The 18,943-nt window shown below is 42.7% G+C and overlaps 1 protein-coding gene across 1 annotated transcript in view; it reads right to left on the reverse strand.

Moving 5' to 3' along the window:
* The window catches only part of wasf1 (WASP family member 1), a 54,562-nt gene that overhangs the window by 11,170 nt on the left and 24,449 nt on the right, over positions 1–18,943 (reverse strand). The window contains 3 exon segments of the mRNA XM_030109921.1: positions 4,040–4,157; positions 8,270–8,423; positions 18,124–18,258. Of these exon segments, the coding sequence (XP_029965781.1) occupies positions 4,040–4,157; positions 8,270–8,423; positions 18,124–18,258 (407 nt within the window).

Raw genomic sequence — 18,943 nt, forward strand, 5'->3', positions numbered from 1 at the left:
AAGCATGGTTTTTCTTCTTCAGTCCAAAAAGATGCATTTGAGGTAAACCCGTAACTCCAAATTGCTGATGATGTGAATGTGAGTGTGTATGATTTTCTGTCTCTCTGGGTTTGTCCTGTGATGGACTGGAGAGCGTCCAGGGCCTACTCTGCCTAAGCCTATTGTCACCCTGACTTCATCCATCCATCCATCTTATATAAAGCGCGTCATCCTTTTCAAGGTCGCGGCGTGCTGGAGCCAATCCCAGCTCACTATAGTGGAGGGCAGGATACACCCCGGACAGGTCTCCCCTCCATGACGGAGCAAAAACAGAGAGACAGACATACACAGCCTCTTCACTGGGTTTGGAAAGATTTCTAAAACTCCACTGATGTGAATCAGCATCTCGCTTTTACTAGATTATTTCCCAACGATGTTGCTGTCACTGCAAAACCTTGTTCCTGAGCACTTTGTGCATGTTTTTATTCCTCTTTTGTTATGATAGTTGGTGTTTTTTTCAGGCAAACTTGTTATTCCAAGTACTAGATAAAGATTGTGCTCGACAGATATAAATGCTTCTACCGACAAAAAAAAAAAACGTAATTTCAATTTCCATGCACACTTGCAGACAAATGTTCATGCAAACAAGAACATTATATCCCCCTGAGCACACAGAGCATGGACATTAATTATCCACTTCCAAACTGTAATTTAGGCACTTGTAGTCTTTTCATGCTTTAGTCAGATGGGATTTCTTCCCCAAGTGCTTCTAACAATGTGAGGAAAAGTTTTTATATTTGTTCCATCAGAGCATTAGTGTCCTACACACAGCCTTTAATGAGAACTGGCAGCAACGCTTTTAAGGGCGATTTTTCGAATATTTATCCCTGGTAGCACATTAAACAGGAAAAAGAGGCTTGAATTGAAATGTCGCTAAATTCCATTAGGGATGCCTGCGAGTGCTATAATGAGACAAGGCTAAGACAAGACGAGCCAGAGGAGGATTCTCCACAGGGAATTCGGACGTTGATGCAGTGTGGAGTCCGACACTGATCTCAAAGAGAGGCGGAGAAGTGTGTGTTTTTTTTTTTCTTTTCTCCCTCCTCTGCTGACAACTTTTTCCAACGAAGCCTTCACTCTGACTGGTTCCCTTCTCCTCCGGCTTGCTCAGCACATAGTCGGCTGCTAATCCACTGAGGCTGAGGCGAACACGGGAACTAATGAGATTAGAGCACTGCAGGTTTCCTCTCCCCTCGCTCTGCTTTTCATTTACCAGCTATCAGGCCGTGCCGGTGAGCAGCGCAGTGTTAAACCAGCTTTTAGGCGATCACTAAACTAACGGTGACGCGACTCAGTGAGACAATGGAAGTGGGCGAAACAGTCAGTCGTTCCACTTTTTCTGAAAATTACATTCACAGAAAATGGAAAGATGAGTGGTCTGAGTGAAGAGATCCCAGGTTTGATTTCAGGTTTTAGGACTTTACTTCAAACCTGGAGAGATTTTAGTTACAATTTGGCCTCATTTGAGCAGATCTTATAATATTTCATAATATTATACAAAGGAGAAAAACCTCATCTTTTTTCTTTCTGTGCTTCAAAATAATTCCTAAGAATTTCATTTCTGTTCCATTCAGTTTATGTACAATCTGTGATACAGAGTGTGTAAAATTTATATGTGGAAAATTCAAGGTTATTTTTAACTGAACACTTGCTGGATACGAGTTTACGATTAGATATTGTTTTCATTATCGCTGGTTTATGTTCCGTAATGAATGTCCTTGTTGTTAATGCATCTTTCAGTCGCATCATAAATATCTGATACCATTTTGCAATAATGCTGCATCAATACATGTAAATTATTGTTATATAATCACTGAAAGGCTGGATTCAAGGGCGATGCCTTCAGAGACACTCTAAAACAGTTGGAAAAGTGAGCGCTCACTGAAGACAAAGCTGTCCTGTATTTGTGAAACATGTTGGGATTTCTTTGTTGCGCTCCAGCACATGAACTATTTATTCCATGCTGGTTTTGTTTGTATGTTCTTCATGTGTAATTCATTGTTTTCCTTCCTTTCATCTTCTGTTTTAATGTCTCAGGCTGCACTTCCAGTGGAAAAAAGAGCAGGCGGTGGAGTTGTATCGTCTTGCTTTGTGAGTATTAAGCACCGTTTGTTCAGCACAGTCACTCCGGTAATAAATCCATTACGCACATAAATCTGCTAGTCCAGATGCACATCCTGGATTGTATTTCATCATTTCACCAACACACTCCCAAAGCAAAGTCTTACTGTGAAAACACTTTGATATCATAGTTTAAAAATAGTTCGTGACACCAAACAAGAGTGAAAGAAACAAGTTTTCCCAAATTACTAAGCTTTAAAGTCAACAAAGAAATAATGAAAGATAAACTTTCAAACTTTTCGTGCATAGTTTAGATTCTTCTTTTCTGTGCTTGTCTCTCTGTGTGGAACTGCTTATTTTAACAATGTTCAGTATACTGCATGATGCAAATTTATTAGCTATGAAGCCGAGATGAAATGGAAAATATCTGCAATCTGCTGTTCTCATTACAACATGGAGTACAAATACACACACACACACACACGCACACACACATAATTACAGCGACTGATGCGAGCTCACACACTGAACACCATGACTGAGAGGCGCATTAGGACGATGTGGCGGAGCCGCTCGCTGAGATAATTGATGAAGTGTAAAGTTATCAAAGACTTATTTACAGCCTAAATTTTTAAACAAACCCATTTAGTGTGTCTATATGTGAGAGCTCCATTTACAGAACAAAAAAAAAAAAAAAATCGGCCTTTAAATGAGTTATTCTGCACACTGTACACACACACACTGATCCATTCGGACCATTCATTCAGCATGATGGTTACACAAACTAACAAATATGTGTGCACAGTTCCTGTAATCTATCCTGCTCTCCCTGTGAATGTCTTCTGGGCCTTTCCATGGGGTCCGTCTATCTGCCAGGGTGGCGAGAGAGGAAATGAACACGGCTTTATAAACTGAGCCCACCCGGGGCTTTAATTACAACGAAATCACAGGACTGCGTTTCGGCCGCTTGCAGCCACATCAACCGAGCCTCCTGCAAACAAAAGCAGGAGGGCAACAGCTGCATTCGCGCTTGGCGTTTTGTTATATGCCAAGAAAGGAAAAAAAAACAAAAAATCAACATGGCAAGTGAATTAAATTAAACTGGCTAACAGCCAAATGTAAATATTACTACATTCCGAAGTATTTTTTTCTTTTGCAAAACCTTGTACTGTGACCCGTCTGTGCAGATCAGCCGCAGTCATTAAAAACCAGCAAATTAGATCGTCCACGTTCCCATGAAACCCTCAGTGGGAAATCATGCTGTTTATTCCTCACTGACATGACTGTAATAAGCTTTGATTGACTGCGAGGGGGCAACATGTAGAGCAAACGCTGCTTCCCACGCAGGGAAAAGGCAAGCTGGTGTTGATTAGACATTCTGGCGGTGAGGGTAGGAAAACCCGTCCGTTCCGAAAAGTGAAAAGTTGGCCCTGGCTCAGCGTTTGATGAGAGAAAAGAGATTTTCATCGAAGGCAAGGCAGCCCCGTCGATTTAAGCGTAAAAAAAAATTAAATATCAGATTGTATTTGTGTATCTACATATTCCACGTGAGGCTGTTTGTGTGTGTTGAGGCAGAGCAATAAAGCACAGTGCGGGGGCAAGTGAACAGCAGATGCTCCCATTAATTAGATGTAATGATCACACAAGTCATAACTAAGAGGGTTTGACTGAAGGAAGAGATGATTAATCTATGAGTGGTGACTAATTAATGCATTAGGCGGTGCGGTACGAAGCCAAGCCTGCGAATCTATTAGTGAATCACTCTGTCACTTGATTCGAGCAGGACGCATCAGTCTGTGACTGTGGGAAGTACAGAGGCCTGTTGTCCACTTCCTACGTGCTAAACTGTGGAGCTCTCCATCCACGCCAGCGACACAAAAGGATCTGCTCAGATCTCCAGAGAGCTGAATGCTCTGGGACTTTCAGTCTATCCACATACCTTCTGTTTCCGCCTCTCCTTCCGCTTGTCTTCTGTGTCCTGCAGCATCTTTTCTCTCCACAGGTCAAAGAAGTAGGACGGGTTGGTGTAGAACTTAAGACCTTCCTTTCCGTCGTCCCTGCAGAAGGATCGAAGAAACAAACCGTCAGGGACTAAAATGATACAAACAGATTCAAGCCTTCATTGAAATTGATTCCTTTTTCTCTAAACACGTTTACATGATTTTTTTTCCTTTCCAGGGAGCAATGCAGATTATCACTGCGGTGACATCCTCATGTCTCCAAATGTCCAAAACTTGAACATTTTACAGGAACAAAAGACAAATAAGAGGATAACTGTCATAATTTCTCTTATTTAATATCCTAATTGTCATCTCAGATCTTTAAATTACTGTAAAATAGATAAACAATGCAAACTTCAGCACATTCGTTCCTGATCACATAAAAAAGATGTGTCAGTCTTTTAAAATACACCTTCACAAAAGCAGGTATCCAAAAGGTTTTGGCACTTCAGGCGGAAAAAGAAAAACTGCTTCCTTACAAATCGTAGGCTGACAGATGCACTTAAGACATTTGAAACTTTATTTATTTTTTCTTTTGTTTGACAGGTTGCTGTAAATTTGAAATAGCACTGGAAAAATAGTGAGTGAACGATGAAAAGAAGATTGTAGATTATTATTGTGGGTAATTTCAACCCATTTTGGATCCTTTTCCCTAAAGAAATCATCATTTCACATTTGCGGTGGAGAATAGCTAATGGTCCATGTGTTATCTTTGACTCCCACTCTGCTCACTTCTTTACTCTTTTTGTTCCCTTATAGAGGACTGAATGGACGGCGGTCACTGAGGGGAGCGTTGCCATGAGGAGAAACAAAAAGAAACCTGTGACAGGTAGGCAACTAACAAGATGTAGTTGAAATTGGTCTGGCATATTTCTGACCTAAGATCCTGAATGAGCCCTGCAGAGCGCTGAGGTTTGAGGAAGAAGCTGTGCTGCTCACACTGGAGTCATGTTTGATGACAAAAGGTGACTAAACACTTCCCATGCATTTTTTTTAATGAGTAATGTGCTTTCCAAGTGAATTGTCTGCTGCAATTTCTTTTTTCTTTAGCAGTGGTATTTTATCTGTGCTCTGTGAGGGTCAGAGGACACATTTATGGTTGTTTTTGATATGCAGAAACCATATTGTGGCTTTAATTCTTAATTACACGCGGCTGCTTTCATCCTGCAATGGCTCGGACGGGAATTATTTACAAACGGCACGGATAAGAGTGAGAAGAGCGAATATGAAAAAGCAGAGCTTCAAACGGCAAGAGAGGAAAGTTTAACGCTTCGCACAACAAAGGGAAGGAACTGGATTCAGCGATGGGATGAGGCAGGAGAGTTACTGAAGTGTGTGCATGTTTGAGCTCTGCAGGTAGGATTTGAGAATTTGTGTAAATTATTATGCCTGGTATTTCTTCACCACCCCCCCCTCGTATTATGAGCCGAGTGTTTGTGTACTTGGGTGTGAAAGAGAGAAGGAGCGAGCGCAGATGCTGAGCTCAGGGTGGATCTGAGACATAACAGCCTGGAGGAGTCCCATGGAGCCTCTCAGTGTGGTGGAGGAGCGGAGACGGAGGAGAGCAAAGCAATCTGAAAGATCAAAATACGGGACGTACTCTAAATTATAAATCACAGGAATGAAATCAACACCCCTGACAATCCTAATCAGCCCTTCAGATTTGATGGACGCAACATTCCGAAGGATTCAGACCAAGAGCGGATGAATAATTCAACACTAATGAGCAGAGAAAGATTACACTCGTTTTAACAATATAATGGTTCGCCGAGCGGGCGAGTCGAGGGTTCATGACCCATGACCTTTCAATATAGGCGCTCTCATCTGGAAACAAAATACAGTCTAAAAAAGATGAAGAGGTTTAAGGTTTTTTTTTTGTTTTTTTTTTTTGGCCACAGCAAACATGAGAGCATTGATTCAGGCGAGCGTGTTGTGTTTGCTTTGGTTCGTACTACTCCTGGGTACTGTTTACGCTGCACGATTTGACGCTGGGCCAGAGACACACTCCAGTACAGCAGCTATACGCTGAGCAGAGCGAAGCCACGCTACTCAGGGCTGCTCCGTCAGCTGCGAGTGGAAAAATGACGGCAGCTTGTGCCAGCCCGCGAGCGGCGCTTCAGGCTTTCAGCGTATGTATAATTCAACAATCGCTACTTAACCCGTCTCAACAACAGGTGAGCCATGGTTTTTTAGTCTTTGGAGAGAAACTAGGAAATAAGGCTGATGCCATTTTAAGGCTCACATACGAAAAATAATATGAGAGTTTGTGTGCCTGCACACGCTGGACATACAAAAGAAAAATGTTTCACCTGCAACCTTTTTAAATGACTCGGTCAGGAGAGAAAGTACGGGAGGAGGCTGCGGGATGCTGCAGGAGGAATAACGGTGAAAGAGGAGGGAAGGAAAAAAATAAAGTGAGAAACCAGCAGGGTGAGAAGGCTATGAAATAAAAAAAAAAAAAAAAAAAAAAAGGAGAGAGTTCTGGCCAGCAGAGCTTTTTATGGATTATTTGTCTTCAGATGCTCCCTCTATCACTCTCCTCAATGGGCTCAACCTCAGGAGCCAAGAGAGACGCCCTGAGTCAAAGGCTCAGAGGCTTGCCAATAATAACAGCAACAAAAACCCACAGAAGTGCACTAAGGATGCACTGAAAGCACTTGGGAAACACAGTATATATACTATCAACAGTGCACAGACAAACTGCAAAATGTATATTTAACGATCTGCCTACTCTAAAGCCAATACATCAAGTCAAAACTTCCCATCCTTTTTGATGTCAAAACTATTCCGAGTGTCTTTTTTCCCATGGTCCCGTGTGTTGCATCACTGTCTTGCTCCACAAAAGCTTTTATACTGGCAGGAAAGGTAGAAAAATGCAAGTGAACAGGCCAAATAAAACCCAGGACTCTAGGCCATTTCAGCACTTTGTGTTGACACAGTGGGGTGCAAAAGTCTCTCCTGGTTCACATCTATAAAATACAAGTGGATTTTATGTTTTGCACTCGCCAGTGAATAGAAAAAGAGAAACACATGTAAAGGTCATTATAGCTTCCGTCACTCCCGTTTCAAGAAGATTGCTTGAAATGTTGTCAGTAACCATCGAGTTTCCCTTTAAAATCTGTATTCTATCAGCATCACCGTCCTTTCAAAGTCTTCATAAGTCAAAACACAAGGCTGGATCTGCAGCTAGTCCTTATATGTGTACGGAAAATATCTTCAGCAGAGCAAGAATGTGACTGTGTACTGTGAACTTGATAACAGATGGGGAACGCATCATTAAAAAACATTTGTTTACACTATGGCTCAGCCATGCATACGACTGCACCGCGTTAAAAAAGCACTGCCATTAATAGGCCGCTTCTTTTGTGTTCCTGATGATGATTCCAGTTAATCTGAGAACCGTCTGACAATAGTTTGTCTGCATTTTATAGACGTATTAATACGAGATGACAGTGGATGGTGGAGGATCCGTGCGGCCGTATGTCCAGACACCTTTATTCCTGGAGTAATTTGTAAACACAAATAGATGTTTTTGGCCAGAAGTCCTCATCTGGATTGATAAACTGTCATCATTTAATGAAGCAGTTGACAGATGCATTGATTTCCCCGCTCACAAGGTCACTGTATGCCACCAAACGTCATCGTTCTGACTCCTTCATTGAACGGTTTTAGTATTTCTTGAAAGCAAAGTTTTTTTCTATTATCATTCATTTGTGCCTGTGCAAATATATTTTCTTAGTCTTTTGCTAATTAAAGGTCCCAGCTGTTGTGAGAGAAGTATTTAAATTTTCTAGCAGGTAATGATGCCATCAAGAAAAGTAATTATACGATTATACTAAACAACAAGTACGTGTTGCAATGACAACTTGCATCAGCAGTAAAATCTTATTGATATAGTAATAAAATCGTTGTTTCAGAATATAAATACACTGTTGACGATGAAGCATCAGTCTGTAAACAACTTGAAGCACTTGCATTTGTCATTTTTCATTTAGGCTATCAGATATTCCTCGTTGTTGTCTTTTACTCCAGCTACAGTAGATATATTTAACCTGAACAAACTAAACAATGTGAGGCTGCATTTAATGATGAAGTGTGATATGAGACAGTTTTGGATTCGTAGTCTTTCTCTGACTTTGAGACGGTAATAAAACGGACAGGATTCAGACCTGTAGGGAGTGAGGATGTTGAGAGGCGGCGGCTGCTCGCAGGTGTGGAAGGTCTCCTGCATCGGGACGGGCAGAGACTCGCGATCGAACAGCTGCTGGTCCTGAATAGTGGAGCTCCTGAAGGCCTTCCTCATGGTGATGTCCTGAAGAGACACTGTGAGGACAAACAGATGGGAGAGAGCATCGAGGACGTAGTTAATAAATCAGGCTCCCGGGAATCTGATACATGTATGTTTGCCAACAGTGTGGAAAGACTCCGATGGAGACACAAGTCTGTCGTTTTCCGATAAACAGGAACAAAAAGATCTGTGTGACGTTACGGAAGAACACGATAAGAAGCATCTGCTTTCAACTCATCATAATCAAAATCGACACTGACATTTTCAGTGGAGCAGTCACCACCAACATCACAAGAGCACTAAAGCTATTATAAACCACTAATCATCCTCCCTCGGGCCAACGCTACACTAATTGGTTCATTCCAGTTTCCCTGAAGTAAACCCACACAATGGCTAAGCTGAGCTAGGCTAGGTAAAGCCGAGGTCCAAGTGGAAACGACGGCCTCTCTTTCAATTGGGAATAACGAGCATTTTCAGAGGGCAGAGGAATCACAGAGGGAAATCAATGCTGCCCAGTCCGAGCTTTCAGAAACACACTCCGAGGAAAAGGCTGAGGGCAGGAGAAAAAACACCCAGACCAATGCTAACTCTCAATCTGGTACGCAGAGTCTTGGAAGGAAATCCAGAACGTTGCAACCGGACCTGAATTATACATGAGGGGGTGACAAATGGATACACTTTACTGCCGCCCAGGGGAAGACTGTGAAAGTCGTGTCAGCCAAAGCATTGCTCTGTTAGTCCTCTGTTACTCTTTTAGCCTCTGTACCAGACGCAAAACAACGACACCACAGAACCAAAAACTAACTTTTAACTGGAAACATTGGGGGGAAAGGATGTTTTTAGGCCACCCAAAGGAAAAAAAAAAAGACAAGCATCTGCCCCATTTCATAACCATTCCACCAACTGAAAATAGTGACAGATCAACCATGTGAGACTGAAGTATCGTCATTACCAAACACTATCAGCGAGCCAAGATTTGGTGAGTGTGGGAAGAGGAAAGGAGGCGAGAGAGTGCAAGCCGGAGCTAATAAAGCTGCACGGTCACAACAGAGACAGGGTAATGAAAACAAGGGACGGAGAGGAGATGTACTGAGAGAGAAACAAAGAGCAGCAGCTTACATGAGAGAAGCGCTCACCAAAACACTGCTGAGGACGCCGAGAGAGCAGAGAGGGCACGAAACAAGAGGGCGGAGATAAAACTAACAAGGGAGTGTGCAAATAAAGACACAGGAGGGGGGAAAAGTGAGGCATAAAAAAACATGCGGTACAATTCCACGGAGAAAAACAGAAAGCCCCGAGTCTCCCATGAGAAAGGCAAAGCAACCTGAACACAGCCAGAGGGAAGATTAGGCTTCAAACGCAGCACGAGAGAGTAAGTAGGGAAGCCTTTGAGACTGCAAACACACACACACACACACACACACACACACATACACACACGTGGAAGAAGACACACAGTTCTACATTAAACAAAAACAATCGGGGGGGGGGGGGGGGGGGGGGGGGGGGAGAAGAAAAACATGCATCCAATCTACAAGATATATGGAGAACTACAGGGAATATTTTTAAACGTTCTTCTCTGCATATCTGAATAATAAAAAAATTAAATAAATAAATGACACCTGTGCAGTTTAAAAAAAAATATATGCTTCTGCCAAATGTGCTTTCTTATCCACAAATGTCAGAAGCTCGAACTGCTTCCTCAAAGTGAACGTTCAGAGTCCGACTACATCTGTTTATGTTTGATAAAGCGGTAGAGAAGCTGATTTCATCCAAGAGCCAACCTGGGTACTTGGCTTGCTATTCAAAATGAGCCCGGTACAAACCGCTTCACGGATTCCCAGAGACAGCTTTATTGACTCAGAACTGTTTATTTAGTGCCCACTTATTGATAAAATGCTCCGTCATTTAAAAGACGTGGGCATTTACTGTAGCTTTAAACATAGTTTGGCCATAGTTTCTCTTTTATGAGTGTAATTACCGTAGATTGTAAATGAGACAACATTGTGCTAGATTAGTTACGTAAAGATGTATTAAATGAGAGACGTAAGATGTGATCTTTTCCAAAACACACTGTAGTTCGAGTATGTGAGGTTTCGCACAATACAAACTGTGATCTTTATTGAAAACGAATCTATAAGTTTGGCGCCTGGCCCTCAAAGATGTATTAACATAAATGGAGTTGTGCATGTAATGCTGTTGTCATGACGACGAAGGCCTGGGATGCAAGTAGAACATCTGTTTACTGATGGAGGTTAAACATCTTCTTCTGCAGAAATTTGCAAAAAATATCCTTTTAATTTCATTTCAATACGTGTTGACAGAAGTTTCGGTGATGTCTGTCGTAATAATCAGACTTTGCTTTGAACCTAAACAGGCTCTTGTTTGGTCATTCTGCCCCACCTGACCGAATCCTTTGATACGACTTTCACTTCCCTTCAACTTTACAGAATCTGAATTATTCTTTAAGAATTGAAGCCATGGTTTTGCGAGGCAGTCTGGTGGAATGAATTTAAGTTGGTCCCTGCTAGATAAGTGAAGTCAAGGTTTACTGGTGATAAGAGCTAAAATCAAAGTCAAAGCCACAGCGCCACGGCAAGTTCACTGCCCGCCGTGATCACAGAGGCGAAATGCCAGGGATATAAGTGGGAGTAACGATGAGCTTAAGTTCAAAAATATTGGAAAGTAAAAGACGGAGATGTGGGAAAGGATATAAACATTAAAGAGATGGGTTATTCCGATGGCTTGGCGATCCCTGAAGGGCACTAAGTTATTTGCCTTGCTCCTGTTCCACAGAGTGAAGGTCAGGAGCGGGTGCCGATACACTCCCAAGCCTGCAGAGTACAGCCACAGCGAGGGTTGTTACAGGTGAACAGCGCTGTACCAGGACCAACAGGTGAGTGCCTGCTTACGCTTGCTGTATGCTGAACAGCAGCTCTATATCCTGCTGACCCGCTGAATCCGGGGAGCGCGTGTGGAAGTCAGACGGTGACGAAGCGGGTGCAAAAGTGATGAACGAGAAAGAGGCAGCGCAGAGGCGCCAGGATGCTGATCTGATCCGGTGAGGCAGCCATAAACCTCCGCAACACAGAGGCGTAGTACAGTAATCAATGCAGGGATGCACACACACCCTGGGAGCACACTCTTACACGCACGCAGATTGATACCTTTAAATGATCTACAACATAATTACATATGCCAGCTATTTGGCTCAATTACCAATTAAATTCATTTAGTAAAGACATTTAGCTAATGAGAGAACTGTGAGCATGCATGTTGGTGAATACAGAAGCTAATGAGAGCTGGTACTTGAGTGTACTTTTGGCTCTGTGCACAGACTCGAGGATTGAGGGCTCTTTCTCCAGCCTGACACATCTTCAAAGGCTCGTGAGAAGGTTATGACACAGCTTTAGGAATCACTTTAGAAATATGGGCCAAGGTCATGCCTTTTTTTTTTTTCTTATTTAATTATGGATGAGTCAAGAGGGCAGGGTTAGAGAATACATCATGTCAATAAGAGTCCTCACAAGCGCAGAAGTAAAGTGTGCGTGCTGGATCTTGCGGCAGCAGGTGCAGCAGGAGCCTCTGATCTCCGGATGTGAAGCTTCTTATCAGTAATCCAGTGCTGGATAGTTTATCGCCTCCCCTCATATCTCTCCCTAAGACAGATAGCATCTGGCTTAAACACTTCAGCTAGAGAGAGGCGAGCAAGTTCTTGTCAGTCACACACACCTTCTTTAGCTCGCATTCAACTTTGGGGTAAATTATATTTCACTCTCCCTCGCTTTTCAAGCCCTTATCTCATAGAGATGCAGTCCTACACACAGTCATGGCAGATAAGGAAAGTCACAGGCCAAGCTGTCTTTTAACATGCAGGAACAGCTCTCTTCCTGGTTGTACTTCAATGCAAATGCTGCTCTATATTTCCCTTGCTTCCTCCTGCATCCCCGAATCTCTCTTTCCTCTGTCGGATTCTGTTTTGTGCTCGACTCTTCCGATTCGTCCTTGCTCCTGCTTACAAGCAAGTCTCTAACTTTTATTTTGCGCTTTCCACCTCCTCATGTGACGTTGTGTCATTTGCATGTAAAACCTTATGTCTTTACTGTCATGCACATAGTGAGAGTTAACAGTGACTCCTGCAGTGAGAGGAAATAAAGAACAATTAAACCATGTGAGATTAACTCTTTTTTAGTGACAAAACAAGTATGTTTTTCCCAAAATTCTCATGGTTAGTATTAAACTGTCTAACAGATGAAACCAATAGAAGTAAATTATCGTTTTGCACGAGCGACTTGTTTATCTTTCACAATGACAACACGCCAATTCATGGATTACCACGACTGGCTGGCGCAGACAGAAGTATAAACCGTAGAAGTCGATTTCTACTGAGTAAGCTTTTAGCACAGTGCTTCTAACACAGAGTTGCTTTTCATTACCCGTAATGGATCAACTATTATATGCACAAATGTCCTTTCAGCAACTGCATAATCATGTGAGTGGGACGTATGTTTGGTCTTATAGCCATGTCCTATTTCTGTCCAACGTGAAACAGACCGAGTGTTTCATGTCTAGTAACTCCATAGAATTGATCTTGGGTAAATTATCGTTGATGGAATGTTCTACCACATCATATATATATGTATTGTGTGATCAATCCAGGTTTCAATCATGAAAAAAATCTAAGTGATTTATAGACAACTGCTTTGGTATTATGATAAATTTGAAAGTATTCAACGTTGCTAAAACGGCTCAAAATAATATTTCGATTTCATTAATTGACCTTCACAAAGCTTAGAACTGCCTGAGTTCTACAATGAAGACATGTTTCCGTTTGTATTGCTGCAACTATTTCTGTCCAATTTCTCTTGTTGAATAAACACAATTTCCATCCATACAGACGACGGCATGAAGACTGAATGACAATGAATTTCATTCTGACCTTGGCTGTGGATTTCTGAAAATCCCCCATCCTTCACATGACATGATGTGCAAATTGTGAATACAGAAAACATGTGCATGAACAATTTAGAAATTCTCTTTCGTAAAATAAGCTGGAGGGATGGACGGAGGGATGCTGCATCCTCCATGTGATTGGTTTTTAGATATTCAAATCCAGAAGTCGACACTCTCAAGGTCCGGACTCAAACCAGTGCACCACGAGGGCGTCATTGCTTCACGTATGAGTGTGGAAAAAAACAAGAAAACCACACACAGTGAGAAGAAATCAGAACAGCTTAACCGATGTAAAAGATGCCAGTAAAAAAAAAAGAGTCAATCAGACAAGCTACTAAGAAAAGCACACCTTGAAGAGATGTCGTCAGAGAGTGACACACAAAGGGAAAGTTCTATTATTGGAGGTAGAAACCGCACATAGGATATATAAAGAAAGAAAGAAGAAAAAAAAAAAGAGAGTAACAGAAGGAGACGGTGCTAAAGAAACGGTGCGAGCCCAGAGGGACTGGAGGTGGCTTTGTGGCCTTCCATAATGGCTTGCAGCCAGTGCAGTGATATAACGCTGCCATTAAATAGTGGATACAGGCCATTAGTTTGGCCGACTAGAGTGATAGGGGGAAGAGAGCCTGACAGCCCACAAATAGCATTCACGCAAGATGGAGGCAGAGCAGAGATCAATCAGAGAGATGGGAGAAGACTGGGGAGGACAACAAAGACGGAGGAGGTGCAGTGGTGGTGGTGGTGGTGGTGGGGGGGCAAGCTGGCCATCTACAGATGAGAGGCGACGTAAGGAGGGATGGAAAAAGAGACCTAAAGGGCAGCGTGGGGGGGGACGGCGCCCTTTAAAGGGTCAGCCGGGCGTGAGCCAGGTGTGACTGTGTGCAAGCTCTGCCCTACAACATGCATTATTTAATACGATAAAGCACTTTTGCCCTCAGCCGCTATCAATGACACTGCATGCATCACGGTGGACGTCGCTCCACGCCACGTCTCTCCCCCGACCTTCAGCCGGGCATCTTTCATGTCGTCCACCATATTGCACTGTGTCCTTATGGTCCGACACGACATAATTCAGCTGAGCGAGTCTGTCCGTATCACGCCGGAGAAGTGTTTAACAGCAACAGTGCTTCTCTGGGAACCATAACACTATAATCGATTCAGATGTTATTGCCTTCACTTCCACTTATGTTTAATAACGAGCAGTGTTTGAAAATCTTAAATGCTGATGCCGTTTGACACACATATTATTGCAGTCTTTAAAAATGATGCATCAGCAGACCAGAAAAACAACTGTCGGGCTTTCCCAACCTCATTAAGTTGCCTCGTGCTGAATGGCGACTGGTAACACTCCGATAAGACTGACAAATTGAACAACTGATGCTCGACTTGAATCATATCTGCCGCCGCAATCTGAAACATAATTTGGCGTGCTCGCGCCGTTAATTGGCGGTGGCTCAGTTCAATATCAGCAGGTTTTTTTTTTTAAAAGTGCACTGACAAACAGTAGCTTTTGTCACTAAACTGTGCCTAAAAGGCATCTCTAAATGGATACTACGGGATTTTATCAAAGTTGTTTACACTGCAGGGTTTTTCGCAGAATAAAGAATCAGTCTCTGCTCAGATGGTATTTATCCTCACGGCACTTTGCGGTTCTGTCTTCAATCTTACGGCTGGGTAAATAAAATCAAGGCAGACAGTTTAACTACAACTAGATTAAAATCAAATCTAACACTTTAATGTTTTTATATACTGTGACAAAAGTGTGATTTAGGATTTTATTAATATGAAAATTACTGGTTTTATCACTAATTTTCCATAAACTACTCATAGAATATTGATCCGATATAAGATGAGCCCAATTTATAATCTGATTTTACAAATATATAGAACAAATATTGTTTTTTAGGAAAAAACTGCTCTCTACAGTAAAGAAGTATCGGTAATAGCTATTAGTCTCTATTAATGGCTCTCATGCTCCAGTTTTACCTGCTCCTGGTCATTTTCATAGCGTGTTCTCCTCTGTTAGCATTCTAAAATCTTTAAGTGGCTTATTAACAACATCCAGCTGGCTTGTCAGTCCCTCCGGTACGATCGCCGAGGCACTTTTAATTGCAAACACCCGGCGTTTCACTGGCTCAGATGTCTGCAAACTGCGTCCAACCAACCTGTGGTTCTGCTGTTGTTAGAAAGATATTAGCATTAAATCAGGGGCTGAAATGTCGACTAGAAGACCCTAAAAACATTTACACTATTTCAAGACAAAAACACCTTGGAGTATAATTATAGTAATGCAGTAATTATGAACCAAAATGTGATCTCTGCTCAAGACAATCTCCCAAAACAACACTTTATTAATTTTACAGGTGATGATCGGATACTACCACATTTCAACCAGATATAAATTGTATATCCTTTTGTAACAAAAATACATTTGGTATGAAATTCCCCGTGCGCCAATTAGCTTCCACTGAATCAGATGCATGATTTTAGGGCGTCAAGTTTCCCAGCATCATTTGAGGTTTTACAGAGCTTCAGAGAAAGAGGTTTAGCAGGCAGTGTTTGTAAAACGCTCATTGCGTGCTGCGCTCGCCTCCATCCTATCCCCGACCCCCATCCTCCTATCTACATCCCTCCACTGTCCTGATTTATGGGCCCATCCCTGCGTGCACTCATTCTCCTTTCCTTCACGCCTCCTCTCAGGGTAACCACAGACCCACACAGGCAATTACAAGTCAAATCATATGCTTATGCCTTAAAGCGCACGCTTGTGCAGCCGTGTGTGTTTGACCGTTTTTAAGGGTAAAGATGGGCGATGCAGGGCGGCGTTTAAAAGAAATTTCCGTACAGTCGTTCGTCGCACAGCCGTCAATTTTACTTTTACTTTTGGGAGTCAAGACATAGAGGGTTTCTTTAACGATTTGTCACTTTCATTTCACAAATCTTCGATATGTAGTGGGAGATAAAGTGGAGAGCGGGATTCTCCATTGACGAAACAGCTTGATTTGGTTGTAAATGAAAGCGGAGGAGTAAAACCGAGAAACCTGCAGGAGGGGCCATTTCAACCTGGCCCAGAAAATTCTGCGGTACACTCCTTTTCCACTCCACTGCCTTTTGCTGCAGTGCCCTGTATTATGCACCCGTCCCTCTATATCCTTCCATCTTTCTTACTCTCCACCCGCCGGTTTCTCCCCCACAGCCACACACTTAAACTGCCACTGAGCTGATTCTTATCCAGTGTCAGTGAAGCCAGCGTGCCGGGCACATGTGCACAACAGACGACACTAAAGGCATAAATAGCAATGATCCATCGAAACACAGAGCGAGCGATGCCATACACTGTCTGGTATTTTCCACAGTATGTCAATCTAATAGGATACATATGGATATATTACCCTTTGCAAAAAAAAAAAAACAGTACGTGGATGTGGGTATTATTGGATGCTTTGCCCTCCAACCTCAACAGGATAATATGAACTCATTTACCAGCTGGGACCTGCACAGCAGACTTCTGAAATTAGATCACTTACGGTTATTCAATTAGCACAGATACCTCGCGTAGAAAGGGCCAGGACGAAGCGTAGAGTGGTGGAGAGGAGAGAAAAGACGGCAATGACAAGACAATGCAGGAGGAGTGAAAGACAAGAAAAGCGGGTGGATAAAGTGCAGCGCCAAATGATCATTTGGAGAAAGAGTTACTGAAGAGCTGCATGGGTTCACTGCCACACTGAGCATAAAACAAACACATGATTCTACAAAAAAAAAAAAAAAACCTTGAAAAAAACAATTCATTGCCTTGTAAAACGGCGGCAGAGCCTCTGCTTGCGTTCACAGGAAAGCCACGAGCAGCAAGCACAACTGAGTGAGCATTTTACTGTCTATGTCAGTGACAAGGAAGCAGTTAGAGTAGCATTGTGCAGAGCCGTAAACACACTGCCGGCCCATGGGAAATCGATACGGAGCCTTGGAGCGTAGTATTATACTGCTGTGATTCTCTCTCTTTTTACTTTGCACCCACTGCACTCTCCGCTGGCTGTCCTGTCATCCTGCCTCGCCTCTCTCAGACTAACCTGGCTTACCTGACGGTCCCAGAGATTATCCCATTCATTCTTATTATAGCTTACAACAGTAACGGCCTCGCCACACAGCCAATTTCTACCCCACAAAGAAAATGCTGTTATTGGATAAACAAGGATCCAGCCAAGGGGACTCTCTGGCACGGTGCTTCCAGCAGAGGCCCGGGTTTTGATTATTGGGGGTGAAAAATGACGCCGTCTCACAGCTACCTGTACCTTTAATAACTGCTATTAACACCGGAACACAGCAACACATGCACGCACACACAGACACACACAGATTTTGTTTCGTGTGAAATGAATTGAAAAATAAGAAGAAAGTGTGTTAATATTTTATTTGTAACAAATTGAGGCTCACTGGCGGTATTCAGCTAACAGATTGAGGTCATCTCTGGGACAAGACTAGCTTTTGGCCAGTGGAGCACTCTGTTTTCTAAACTAAACCTGAATAAGTTAAAGTGAAGTTGACTCTCGTGAACATTTTGCGTTAACTTTGTTAGTTAATAAAACACACAAACTCAGTCAGCTCCTTAAAAACCTCCTTATGATAATCAGAATTTCACATAATCTAAACATATCTGTGTTACTGAGGTAAAAATAAAAGTAGAAATGGTGGTCTGTTGCTTTTTGGGTCTATATATGGTTGGTGTGTATGTGCCTGTATTGCAGTGAGTGAGTGTGTGTGTGTGTTTGTGGCTATAACACTCACGCTCCTCCTCTTTGGGGTCCAGCTGTGTGACGCTGATGGAGAGGCGGTCCACGCGCTCCTGAAGGGAGTTGACCCGGAAGGAGAAGGAGTGGGCCTCATTGAACAGCTCTCCAAACAGGTCCTCTGCATATTTACCTGTACGCAACACGAGACACCATTAGACGACACCACTCCGGAAACCAAAACCACTTTGTTTGCGAAACTGATTGTATGGACTCATTAAAGGCGTTTGCAGATCGCTGAACAGAATTTAATGGGTGTGGAACACTTCGATGTAACTCCGGGTTCCCGCCAACAGTCCTTTTTCTGAAAGAAATAAACTTAAATCTTTAGTCAAACACAATCAAAGTGCTTTTCTTTTTTGTGTGTCAGTCGTCACACTTTTAAAGATGTGCAATTACCGACGCCGAGGATCGGAGAGGCACTGTGTCAGGAGTGACATGAACTCTCGAGGGGACCTATTGGTGCAGGCTGACTGCTCCGATAGAGATGTGAGAGCTAGAGATGTCTCAGCAGAGACAGCCGTGTGATACCCAGGAAAAGAGAGAGAGAGAGAGAGAGAGAGAGAGACGCAGATCGAGCCGAAGAGAATAAAAGCTTTCTCTTTTATTCAGTGAGACATTTCAAGAGTTGTGTGCGCTTTGAGACTCTGCCCTGCTAAACGTAGGAAATGGTTTTACTTCATCGCTCACAAGTCTTCTGTGTGCGGAATCGAAATCGTGACACAAATTGTGAACATATACTGCAAAATGCAGCAGGTTTCTGTTCTCTCCTCCCATCACATGATTTACGTCAGGAATATATGAACTGAAGCTACAAC

The sequence above is a fragment of the Salarias fasciatus genome, chromosome 15, assembly GCF_902148845.1.
Source record: "Salarias fasciatus chromosome 15, fSalaFa1.1, whole genome shotgun sequence".
Classification (NCBI taxonomy): domain Eukaryota; kingdom Metazoa; phylum Chordata; class Actinopteri; order Blenniiformes; family Blenniidae; genus Salarias; species Salarias fasciatus.